At 36.9% G+C, this 14,066-nt stretch overlaps 1 protein-coding gene across 11 annotated transcripts in view; it reads right to left on the bottom strand.

Annotated features, from left to right (window-relative positions):
• The window catches only part of LOC306858756 (myotubularin-related protein 5-like), a 52,725-nt gene extending 38,863 nt beyond the window's left edge, over nucleotides 1–13,862 (bottom strand). For 9 of the 11 annotated variants that reach the window (XM_079399455.1, XM_079399460.1, XM_079399454.1 and 6 more), the window contains exon 1: nucleotides 13,643–13,853. In XM_079399455.1, the coding sequence (XP_079255581.1) occupies nucleotides 13,643–13,697 (55 nt within the window). In that variant the 5' untranslated portion in view covers nucleotides 13,698–13,853. Of the gene's footprint in view, nucleotides 1–13,642 lie in introns of all 11 variants that reach the window. The other 2 variants (XM_079399463.1, XM_079399462.1) reach the window with 2 other exon arrangements.
• Between the last annotated feature and the right edge of the window lie 204 nt (nucleotides 13,863–14,066).

Genomic DNA, 14,066 nt, shown 5'->3' on the forward strand with positions numbered 1-14,066 from the left:
TAAGCAAGTTGAGGACAAACCCACAGCCAGTTGGAGTCAATGTGAGTCTGAGAACCTTCTGAAATCCGACGAAGAAAAATGGGGTCAGTAGGATTTTATGGAGGCCACATAAGCCGTGAAGGTTTCTCAATGATCAACCAATCCACCTTGTTTATTGGGCCAGACTACCAAAAAAACCTTGCACCTGAGATTTTGGCTCTTGAATGGGGTCATATGGTACATGGACATGGGGAATGTGCTTGGATAATCATTAGGGCTGGGTAATATCTCAATATTAATCTAATTCTCATTTTTACGGAACGATACTGATTCTTAAATCCCAAGAAACGATTAGTCTAGCCTGTTTTCAGTTAATGGACAGAACGTTGAAGGGCACTTCCCATCCAATAAATCGCAATAAGCATTGTGCTTTGGTACTTTTAATATGAAACAAAGTCTCTGATTTCAAATTCTGTCCACTGTATTGCAGTAATTAAACAATAAATGCCGTTTTGGCGCTGTTTAAAGTGCCTCATTATGGATTTTTAGCTTTAAGTGAATGAAAATATCCTGCAGTTAAGTTTTAAATCTGAAAGTGTACCGTGTATAAAGTTATTGTCTCTCAAAAGAAAGAGTCGACTCTGAATTATTGAAGAATTTAATTTTGAATATGTACACAATTCAAATTTTGCAAGTCGACATCGATTACGAGACACGTTATTTGTCAAATGCCATAATTACCGTCACACCTGACGTGCCTTGCCATATTTGAATCAATGCTGTCATTAAGAAAAACAGAAAACCAACTAAACGGAAATAACGGAAATAAAAACGGAAGAACGCTGAAACTAAATTACATTTTGATGACTAAAACAAAAATAAACTGAAACTGGAAAACTAAACTAACTAACAAAAAGAATAAAATAGAAATTAAAATGTAATTAAAAATTAAATATTTATATCCATTTAAAAAATTTATGTGTGTGTGTGTGTAATATATATATTATATAAAATATATATATTAGGGATGTCAATTTTTAATCATTTCCATTATTGATCACATGTGTGTGTATACGATGATAACCCAGAATTAATTGCTGTGTGAAAAGCCATATTCTGTGGTCTGGGGAGGAATGAAAATCATACGAATTTGATATGACAAATAATGACAGGATTTTTATTTTTGGACTAGCATTCATTTAATACAACCCACAGACTCAACCGCAGCTTAATTGTCAGTCATTACCCATAAGTTCTATTAAACGGCATAAAGGTGTCATCTTTTTTTGGAGTAGGTTTGACACAGCCTCCCTACAACCTGACCGATCTCATTTCAAGGCACTTCCGCTTTTACCCGGCTCTACTGTGACTCACTAGTGCATCTGGTTATTAATAGGGAAATTTCACCCTCTCCTTCACACAGGATCTGAGAGAGAGGCCACGAGACAGTCACACTGCCCTGCTAGTCGGCCTGAAGCAGGTGAAGTGAAACCGAAGGCAGGTGACCAACTACAGCAATCACAAGATTCTATCAAAAAAAATCAATGAGGAAACTAATGCATGCCAACAATGTGGCATTCATGTATCACTCACAGAGATGATGACTAAACTAGTGCGTGGTCAGGCCATGAGTAATACCGACTTCGTTAATATGCAGAAAACGCATTATGATGCAACTGCGCATGTGCACAGCAGGAATTCACTATCACACTTGTGTAAGAGACAGACATGGATGACTGTGTTAGCGCATGTGGGTGGGGTGGCAAAAAACAAGTATGTTGGCTTGCGAAGAGAAAAGACTGGGTCGCATTATACAAGTTCTCAATCGTGCAAAGAATGTGTTGGCGTAACCTGCCAATTTTTCACAAATTCACTACAGTCTAGTCTTAAAACCTGTCTCTCTTCAGGAGCTCATTGTAGATTCTAGAGAAATGCTTGGCGGCGTGTCAAAACCAGAAAACCGCAGCCTGCTCCTATGGCCCGCGCCCCACGTTGTCAAAACAGTTTGTAGCTATGGCTGCCAGGACCTAAGAGGCCACACTTAAGTGTGTCAGGGAGTACAGCACAGGCTAGGTGGGCAGATACAGGAAGTTGTCAACCACCATCTATAGCAGTGGTTCTCAACTGTTGGGTCGTGACCCAAAAATTATTCATGAGTCTGTTCAAAAATGGAGAAAGGTACATGTAAATTATAAAAGGAAACTGAACATATAATTCAAAATACTGATTAATAAAAACAAATTAAGAGTCTCAAGTATGTGTTGTGTCTAAATACATACTGTTACAAGGTCGTATCAAAACAGCTCTAAAAGATTTTCAAATGTAATTTATTCCTGAGATGCAAAGCTATATTATTATACTAAGAAATTTCTTATCAAATTAATCAAATTAATGATCAAATCATTGCTTATTTGCTGAATAAAAATATTAAATGGATAGTACACCCAAAAATGAAAATTCTGTCATCAATTACTCACCCTTATGTCGCTCCAAACCCGTAAGACCTTCGTTCATCTTCGGAACACAAATTAAGATATTTTTGATGAAATCCGAGAGCTTTCTGACCCTGCATAGACAGCAAAGCAACTAAACGTTTTACAGCCCAGAAAGTTAGTAAGGACATTGTTAAAATAGTCCATGTGACATCACTGGTTCAACCATAATTTTATGAAGCTATGAGACAAAAATAAATGACTTTATTCAACTTTATTTCCTGCATCATGCATACGTCGTGGTACTTTCGTGAACATGCGTCAAAGACTGACACGGAATCAAAGAAATTGTTGAAAAGTCATTATTTTTGTTTTCTTTGCACACAAAAAGTATTCTCATAACTTCATAAAATGACCACTGATGTCACCAGAACTATCTTACAATGTTCTTACAACGTTTTTGGGATCAGAAAGCTCTCAGATTTCATCCAAAATATCTTAATTTGTTCCGAAGATGAATGAAGGTCTTACAGGTTTGGAACGACATGAGGGTGAGTAATTAATCACAGAATTGTCATTTTTGGGTGAACTATCCCTTTGATTTCTTTCAAAAAAAAAAAAAAAAAAAGTTACTGACTCAAAACTTACGAACAGCAAATCAGATAATAATAGTGTGAATATCAGAACAAGTCTCTTTAAAACATCTCTAAAACATGAATGTACACATAAATACACATAAAATATCGGTACGGTTATTGGCCGATATTGGATATTTTATTGAGCATGCTTGTGGATTTTATATTTAGTTTAGGTGAACATCAGATGATTGGAAAGGTAAAATTTATTTAAAAAAAATTAAATAAATTATACTTTAATTTTAGTGTTTGATTTCGACAAAATAGTACATCATTTTAATTCTAGTTATCACACATACACATTCAAATTTTCAGCTTGTTGATAGCCAGATTTATAATATTTTTGTATTCTAATTCTAATGTAAGATTAACAGCTAGTGAGCAAATGGCTCAATGCACCTTGAACTAATTCAGACCCAAACTCTTGGCGTTGGTCATTCTGGGTGGACTTTCACTGAAAGAATTGCCAAAATCTGCTGTTGCTCAGGGATACAGAGAGTGCCGTTTTCTTTTCTTTCTGTGTAGAAAAGCTCTTCAACAAACTCACATCCTTCCTGCATGCCAGCAACCACCCGTCCCACAACCACATTCAGCCCTGACTGCTTTTTCAATAGAGGAAATACTCGAGGCTCAAGACAATTTATTCACTTTTTTTAGAGAGAGCGCTAGTTTTTAACAACAAAACAACACCTTATTACTTCTTGAAATACAATGTGGCTTTTGGTGTTGTTCTAAATGAAATAAAAATGAGTTTTACAAACCCTAACATTTTCTATTTGTTTTCTGAGCCACAATGACGTCAGCGATGTGTGAAACTGTGCTGCTCTCATGTCTACGTTCTATGCAAAGACCTGTGGTTTTGATATTTTAAGTCGGACACTTTGGTTTTCAGTGCACAAGTACCGGTCTTTCCAAAAACTCTTAAAGAGCTTATATGCTTCTAAGACAAACTAATGTCACAGCAGGAGACATAAATCGAGTTTTATTTAGATTACAGATAAACACTCTCACACACACTGACATAGAGCCATTAACATATGCGTTAACAAGGATTAGGCCTGGGTGAGAAACATTGCAAAGATTTTAATGAGCTTTTTATTTGGCCATTAAGTTTTCTAAAGGCCACATCAGTAGACTAGCTTCCACCCTGACACCCTCACGGTCATGTGACAGACAATCAGCACAGTGTTAAGTCTGAATCAGTTTATAACATCCTTTTCTTTGAGTTACTTGTCAACATAAGTGTGCCATTTTTTATGCATTAAGCTGTTTTTGTAAATGTAGGTAAATATTGTCGATTTGGGTTTAGGTATAAATTTAATATAAATTAAATGTATTATTATTATTAACAATAATATTATTTTAAATATTCTTGTGTTTATTCATGAAAAGTTTTAAAGTGTTTTATATTATTTAACTGCATAAATATTCAAACTTTTATTCGCAACAATGGTCAAAATGATGGATAAATTAACTGAAATATTTAAAATTAAAATATATTTTAAATATTGTCAAAATGCTAAGTTCATACAAGGATAGACAGATGTTTTACTACTATATTATATTATTTTATTAAATATTCTTTCTTATGTTTATTAGTGAAAATAATATGGGAAAAGAAATCTTTGTTTTTAACAAGGTTTTTACTGTTGTTATACTGTGTTGTACTGCATTAGATTTTCTAAATTTAATTTGCGACAATGGATGATTGGTCAAAATAATAATAATAATAATAATGCCATTATTATTATTATTAAGCATTACCTTTGTGTTTACTAGTGAAAAATAGTGAGTGAAAATAAATCTGCAATCATTTTATCAAGGTTTTCACTTTTATTTTATTGCATTGCATTAAATGTTCTAAATTCATTTTGCAACAATGGCTGATTGGTCAAAAGAACAGATAATTAAATAAACTAAATATAAATAGAAAAAAATATATTTTAAATAGTCAAAATGGTAACAAATATTGCACAAGTGTTTAGCCAAGCCCTAACAAGGATACACACACGTTTTCTCAACTAATCTCTTCATGACACTAAATAAACACAGACAACCCTTCTCTCTCACACACTTAATATATTTAACTAACCTCTAGCGAACATCTACTAAGAGATAAGCAGGTACGCTTTAGGTTCCTTGTACACCTAGTTATATCAATAATTAAACATTGCAAAGAACTAAAGCTCAGCCTGTGACAGATATCCTGCATGAAATGCGAAAAGCAAACTAAAAGAGCGCACTTGGATTCCTTTTGCTTACATAATGTTGGCATCATTGGTTAGGCATTCCACCTCAGCAGAAATTCCTAGCCTTCCGACAAGGTTTGGAAATCAAATTTAAAGTAGTAGTGAAATTAACATCAGGGTTAGTCAGTTCCCCTCCACCACGGCCAGGAGAGAGGCAGCCAACAGACGTGAGGCTGTGACTGGTGTTTAGATCGAGTAAACTGATTATGAGCACTGGGAATTCAGGGAAAATACACACAGAAGACGAACTAGGACATAAAACATCAACAGTGTGGCGTAGATGTTTGACGTCTGTCTGACAATCACACAAAAAAATCATTAGCTCACTATCCTCCCACAGCAAACGTTCTGTGAGAAAGCATCTGTGGCATGCTGTCCATTAGCACAGGAAATCACTTTAACTTGCCAGTCAATCAGAAAAAGTGCACTTAGAAGTCTATAGGTCAAGGTATAGCATAATACACACAGTACAGCCACAAAACATTATAGATAACTTGAGACTACATATGCAAATTTAAACTTTTATTTTTTTACTTTTTTTCCACAGTTCTGACCACATAGCTTGAAATGTCTTGGCCCATAGATTCCACTGTAAGTGCCTAATATGTTTTCACAAACTAAACAAATTATTTTCTATGGTATTTGACAGCAGGTCACAGATGATATTGATAAAACACAAGTCTACCGAACCTTTTTATATTTTGCTTGACATTGGATTCGCAAGGTTATTTTGTGATTGCCTCTATATGTGAGGCTTAAAGCTTCTCATGCTTTTAACCCAACACTTTTACTGCTTCTCCTGCTGTATAAATGATTCATCACGTCTATGTTAGATGACAAAATAACAGCAACTGACTCAAAATCTGAGTACAAGATTAACACTCGCAAAGACAAATGACAGCTTTAGAGTAACTGACTTTGACAGGCCAAAAAAATTCTAAAGAATTGCAAAAATGACATAACCTTCACTGATGCAAGTAATCAATTAAAATACAAATTAAAAAATATAAAAAAATACAATAAAAACATACAGGAAATGAAAAAATATTAAATTAAACAAAACTAAAATAATTTTTTTATTATTATTAATTTGTATGTTTATATATTTAATCATATAAAAATAATTAGTAATAATACTATTAATTTTATTATTATTATTATTATTATTAAATCATGTTATTATAATTATTATTATTACTACTAATATTAATTGTATTTTTTATTATTAAATAACCAAACAAATAAAATGTGTGTGTGTGTGTGTGTATAAATAAAAAAGCCTGTAAATTACCAAAATAACCTGTCGAAGGGAAACCCCCTTAAAGAGACCCTGAAAATGCTACTAACCACATGAGAGCAATAATGTTCACCAAGCCATCCAATCAGATCAGTTTTTCTGCAAATGTTTTTTTTTTTTCCCACCTGTGGACCAATCGGCTTCACTGCACTTTCTACCAATCAGGTCATGGTGGGCTGCAGCTGAAACCGAGATTAAGACAGAAAGAGTGGGACACCAGACTATAATTTGTGTCTGAATCCCAACAGCCACAATGCCAAAGACCCCCAGATATAATCCGGTGGGTCAGCAATGGAAAAAATAGAGGATTTAGAAGAATTACTTCCTGCAAAGCCCATAGGCATGTGGAGAACAAGATCTTCAGTCTCCATCCGAGGGGTTTGGGAGGGGGAGAGGGCTGCATTCCAAAATATCAGGGAAGACCATGAAAGCTTTGCGGCCATGGAGAGCTCGCTCCCCCTTCCTGCCCTGACCTCTGCGTCCCTCCACAAGAGACTGTTCATTGACCCACAAGACCTCTGGATATGAAGCACCCAAACAGCTATTAACCAGTCACTGCTTACCACATTTCATAACCAGAGCTAAGTATTTTGTGTGCGCGCATGTGAGAGAAGTAAAAGGCAGAGCTGAAAAGTAAGGGATTTTCCTAACGTCGGGTTCGTAGTTCAGTTTCACTTGCCCTGCCACGACAAATAATACATAGAATTTTTAGCAATGTATTTATACTTTTAATATAAATACATATGTATTGTAGTTTACCATTCAAAAGTTGGGGGGGGGGTCTGTAAAAGTTTTGAATGAATTTGTAAAAAAGGTCACCAAGTTTGCATTTATTTGATCAGAAATAGTTACAATTGTAATGTTGTAGATATTATTATATTTTAAAATAACTTTCAAATAAAGTTGAAATTTCAGCATCCGTGCTTCAGTGTGATCCTTCAGAAGTCATTCTAATATGTTGATTTAGTGTTCAAGAAATTGTTGAAAACAGTTGTTTAATATTTTTGTGGAAATCAGAAACCAAAAATACAGTTTTCAAATTTGCAGTAACAGGAAATAAGAAAATATTTACTGAACTACTATGTTTCAAGTTTTTTTTTTCTTTTCCGTTTCATCTTGGATATTCATTATTACTAAATACTATATAGTCTCACGTAGCCAGACCTTCAGACTGATTGCAAAAGGCCGAGGCCCGTCCAAGAGGCCATTTGACAGGTAAACCAACCAATCACTTTTCCTTTTGTGCCACGTCATGTTTAGGGGTCTGGAAATGTCCCCACAACTGTCTTACTTCTTCCATGACGGAATCAGGGCATCTTTGTTTCCAGGCAAAGAAATTGGACCAAAAAAAAAAGACCGCTTCTTTAAATTTAAATCACAAATAATACCGATGAAAAAGACTGGGTTGAATGTTGAACACTTTCGTTACCATATAACTATAAACTATAATAAGTTCATCGGCATGCATTGATTAATCAAATGTTGTAGCAACAATTGCGACCAATCATATTATGTACTCGTGCAACCAATTGAGAAAGTTAGTCGTGACCAGTGGGAAGAATGAGTCTAGAGCCCTGAATATAGATGCATAAATGTAACTATAAATAAAATGCAAACACATTCTGCTGGGAAACCAATCCACAAGATGCACATTAATTAAAAACACACTTTCAACCAATTTGTAATCATACTTCCAAGGTGATCATAAGTCAAACCGATAAATCTACATAAGCCACATAACATACATAACTTTGGTGTCAGCTTTAATTTGCAACTACATTCAGTATAAATCACACCAAACCAAATATTTGGGTTTGCAAGCACATGTAGAAGATTAACAATGCAGTACTAGCCCAATGAAGCACATGACACTTTCATCAACTGACCCGAAACTCTCTCACACCGGCCCTGGGACAACAGCTCGACAGCGTCACGTGAGTTCACCACAATCATATTGAAACTTAACGGCAAGGAGTTTCAGATGTATATACTTGTTTTGTCTATAAAATGTGTGACTGTGCATATGCATATAATCAAGTGCATGCAAACTCTATCTAAGACAGAAGACGGAAATTGTATGTGTGTGTGTGTGTGTACTGAGCCCCCGTGTCTCCCAGAATGAGGGCAATCTCCATTGCCCTCTAGCCCCTTGGCTGCCACATGAATGAGAAGTATTCATCCACCAGCTGGCCGTCAGAGCTTTGCGGCCATACGCTGCAGGCATGGGGACCGGGCTTCTGTATCCACGGCCCCAGCCACCCTTTCCTCGGCACAGAGCCGTTTATAGTCCAGCCCGATGACCAGAAATGGGGAGTCATGGTAACATAGAGCGGCCGGCGTATCACGCCATGGCCCCCTTCAGTCTTATTCTTCCTAATGAATAAGAATCTGTACTCGACTGGTGAATATTTCTAGACGTCCGGCTGAGTCAGTGCATTTATCTAAGGCAGACAGAGAGCTGATCTGTTAAAGGCGGGCCGCTGTAGGCAAGTCACCCCTTTTTTTTATATAAAAATGTTACTACTCCTGCACTATTGGTGCTTTTGTGACTAATGATTTTGGATGGAAATCCAAGAATGTAACGATTCTGGTCATGATTTGATTCCTCTTAATGATTCAGTTTCCATTAATGATTCTTTTGGTACTCTGAAGAAATCAATCCATCAGAAATCATTCTAATAAGCTGATAAATTAACAATGTTGTGCTGCTTAATATTTTCTTGGAGCCTGTGATACTTTTTCAGGATTCTTTGGTGAATAAAAAGTTAAAAAGAGCAGATTTTATACAAAATAGAAATCTTTTATAACAATATGTGACCCTGAACCACAAAACCAGTCTTAAGTAGCACAGGTATATTTGTAGCAATAGCAAATAATACATTGTATGGGTCAAAATGTTCTTTTATGCCAAAAATCATTAGGATATTAAGAAAAGATCATGTTCCATGAAGATATGGTGTAAATTTCCTACCTTAAATATATTAAAACTTAATTTGTGTGTTGCAAGGAACTTCATTTAGACAACTTTAAAGGCGATTTTTTTGCACGCTCAGATTCCAGATTTTCAAATAGTTGTATCTCGGCCAAATATTGTCCTTTCCTAACAAAACATACATCAATGGAAAGCGTATTTATTCAGATGATGTATAAATCTCAATTTTAAAAACACAACCTTCCTGAACGAAAGTACTAAATTCTTTCAAAAAAATAAATAAAAAAATGTACTGAACCCAAACTTTTGAACAATAGTGTATAGTTACAATAGATTTCTATGTTAAATAAATGTTGTTCTTTTTAACATTTATTCAAAGAATCGTGAAGAAAGTAACACACGTTCCAAAAAAAATATTAAGCAGCACAACATCAATAATAAAAATCATGATCTCTGAAAGATCATGTGACACTGAAGACTGGAGTAATTGCTGCTGAAAATTCAGTATTCATCACAGGAATAAATTATCTTTTAAAGTATATTAAAATAGAAAATATATTTTTATTGCAATAATATTTCAAAATATTGCTGTTTTTTTCTGTATTTTTGATCAAATAAATGCAGCCTTGAAGAGCATAAGAAACCTCTTTAAAAAAAACAGTAAGTCTCAGAGTTAGATGTAAGCTGCATGTGTTAGTTAAAAAAAAAAAAAAAAAATATATATATATATATATATATATATATATATATATCTCTCACTAGAGTCGACACTGGTTGCAATGTATAATTCAGATTCACTAAAAAAATTAAAATTAAAATAAATGGATTACTGAACATCATTTAGTTCCCGTGCAGACAATCAGACAAACTGCAAACAAACATTTCAACATATATTCTCAACTGCACACAGGGGTTAACCAAGAAAACAGACTGGCACAGACAACTCTCACAAAGAGTGTGCAACAGAACAAACGCTCTCCTCTTTTGTTTAGGGCCTCTCTGTTTTCAACCGGGCTCCTCCCAAGAAAAAGCGTCAAGAGAGAGCGGGAGAAAGAGACGCACGAGAGGGAGAGAAACCGGGGGGGGGCAAGCTATACAGCGAACCCCAAAAGACATTTCCATGGATGTCCACTTGTAGCGGGACCCACCCCAAATTCTGGACCTACATTTTCTCACTCTGCAATGCGGAGGACAATCTGGATTCTCACTCAATCATGTCTTCTCCCTAGAGCCTCAACTCCCATTTCCTGTTTTTAAACAGAAAGCCCCTCGGCCAGAGAATCCTATTCAACGCCGTTCTCCTCGAAGGGCTTGAAAATCGAGCAGACAAGTGGCATTGCGCAGTTTCACAACAGACGCTGGGCGACTCCACCCTGACAGCTTACTGCCCTCCAGTGATGCAGCCATTCGGGTTCAAGAATGGCGATTTAGGGAAGGAAGAAACCTTACACTGTGGGCTATATCAATGATGGAGACTAAGACAAAGGGCCTGAGATGGGGGCATGGCCCCTGGTCAGTTGGACATGTTCTGCATTGGTAAACAAAACCAATGAGTGAGGTTATCACTCGGTACACACCAAGCCGACAGTCGGCCGTCGGGCAGTTTTTATTCGTCGGCCGACTAAGTTCCGCACCGTCGGCTGAAGTAGGTCCTCGTCGCCTTTTTTTCGATGCCGTATTAAATTTAACGTGGATGAAAGCAAGACTTATAGTCTTTACACACAGTATAAAGTAGGGTTGGGCGATATATTGCATGTAATATGCATGCACATCTCGTCAGAAAAGCCGGTTCCTTGATTAGCGCTAAATCTCCATCAGCTGTTTTCAAATGGAGCGGCATTTAATACACGGAGCCGTAATGCACTGACAAGCTACGCAATATTGCGTTCATTATCGAAGGCGATATATCAGCTATATTTAAGCTTACATTTTGCCACTTTTTATGTGGGTGCAACAAATAACAGACAAGAAATTGTGAGGAAAATAAGAAATAGCATAAGATGCTGCAAGCCAGATTCAAACTCAAATTTCCCTTATAAGCACCAAGGCTCAACGTCAGAGCATGTCCGCTAACTGCTAGACACTGGTTTACATAAAATAACTTTTGAGATGTAGCACAGATGTCAAGTGTCGAGGGAGCAATGTGTAGCAACATTTGCCAAGTCTTCAGAGATCTGACGATTTATGAATGTGATGTCAACCACTTCCACAACATCACAAGATTATGAAGTCACAGGCCTGCCCATGAAACAGCTCAAAGAAGTCTATTCAGATTGATTTAGATCGCTATGTTGCATTGCATGCTACAACATGAATGGTTGCTGTTGTATTTTAATGTTATTCTTGAATTCAATAGTCTTCAGGAGAGCTTTTTTCCCCCTCTCACACACCTTTACTGTACTTGAAGGTCTGCTTACCAGATGCTGAAATGCAGCAGCAGGCTAGAAACAGGAAAGGAAGACATTCTGCAGAGCGTGCAGCCTTTCAACATCCTGCCAGACTACACTTACGGCCACATACGAATGCTGCGACTCACGGGCAGCAAAAAGCAAAGACCTTTCTGCACACCAAACTCTTGAAGCAGACCACTGCACAAAACATGTAATTTAACATGCATATCCATCTCATGAGTCCCCAATACTGTAAAAAGGGACTCACCATGTTTTTTTATGTGCCTTATAAATAAGGAATAAGACATGCATGGAGGCAGCTCTCTAAATAAAGGTTTCAAATGTTTAATGCGAGTTTCCAGCAACTTGCTTTCTTTCAGATGAGGGTTGGTAAATTATGCATGCTCACCGGGACCATTATATGGCACGAATCTAGGCCACTCACCAAAACACTCAACCCTCCTGATAACAAAACACACTAAGAGCAGGATTGTACAGATACTCTAAGCTCACTAAATTCACTCAAATAAAAAAAATATATATATATACTTTAAAGTGATAGTACACCCCTCTTTTTTCCTCACAATTTACTATGTTGTACTTCAAAAAAAATAGTTTTAAATTCATCCTCATGTCATTCCAAGCCTGTATGTCTTTATTTAAATTTCTGTAAAACCCAAAAGATATTTTGAGAAAAAATAAAAATTCTGTTATTATTTACAACAAAATGTTGTTTCAAAATCATTTAAAGTTCTTTCTTCTGTGGACTATAAAAGGGGAAATTGTGCAAAACGATCTAGTAGCTCTTTAAACAATGATGATGGATTGTGACAGAAGATGTTGCATCAAATGAGGTAAAATAGCTTATACTTGGATCTTTTTTTCACCAAAACTTGCAATATAGCCCACACGCCACGTAGGACTATTTTGTGATGCTTTTATTGTAAGTTTAGCTTGACATTTTCAATCATTATTCATTCCCACTGCATAGTCCAACCACGACATTGTCTCTTTTTGTCTTTTGCTAAACAATTAAGTTCATTCAAGTTCAGAACGACAAAACCCTGACCGAATTTCCACTTCATGGGAAACTTTCTCTTCAATAACGCAGCAAACTGCAGGTTGAAGCACTGCTACGCCTAATAAACAACCACAAAAGCGGTTTCTCAAAACCTAGTGTGTTGCCTACCAAGACAGCATTTTGTGCATCACAGGTCCTGTCTAAGTAGGCAACTTGTAAGGTTTAGACACAACCAAAAGCGTCTGCGCCATGCTGCATGTTATTGATGTTTGTTGACACGTTTTAGAGATCAGCTTTTACTTTTCTATTCAACTTTAGATACTATTATGGGACAGTATAAAAGGCTGTTACATGAGAATTAAAGGTTACACTGATAAATCCCTATTAGAACAGTCACACCCTGACAAAACAACAAAATAGTACCCGCTGGCAAACTTCTTATCAGCCTTAAAGCAAAAGTGTAAAAGGGCATATGCAGGCGGTTCGTGAAACTTCGTTCGGGTTCGGCTTTAGAGTTCGGGACTGAGATCCAGAGGCCTGGGACATCCGCGGCTGATAGTAGCTGGCCAACCCAGAGACTGAATCAGCTGTGTCGAGGCTCCCTCCGCCTTCTGCGGTGTTTACCGTGAATAAACCGCGACTAATACACTCCAATCTAACAGATCAGGAGGAGGAGGGGGAGAGGAGGAGGGGGAAGAATCGCTTACCTCTCTTATCGAGATCGTAGCCGACTACCACGAAGTAATCGGCGAGCCTGGCCATCTTATCGAGATCACGGCAACAGGCCTCGGGGGTGACTGTAGTCTTTCCGCAGGTAGACAATATTCCGATCACATTGTGAAGGCAGCGGCGACAGCAGCATCCCTCCAGCAGCAGCCCGCCGCCATACTGTCGCTGTGAGTGTGCCGTGCCCTGACAGCGCTCTGCGCATGCGCACTGAGATCCGCGGCTGCAGGGAGGGGCGCGCGCTCAGAATGTTGCGTGGTCATACACTATAAAAAATTAAACATGTAAAAAAAAAAACCTGCAATAAAAATTTATTATTTTGTTACCTTACCACAGCTTTTTTAATGGACTGTATTAAAATACATATTATGTTAAACAAGACAATATGTGACCCTTGACCACAAA

Source organism: Barbus barbus (genome assembly GCF_936440315.1).
Source record: "Barbus barbus genome assembly, chromosome: 39".
In the NCBI taxonomy this organism is placed as follows: domain Eukaryota; kingdom Metazoa; phylum Chordata; class Actinopteri; order Cypriniformes; family Cyprinidae; genus Barbus; species Barbus barbus.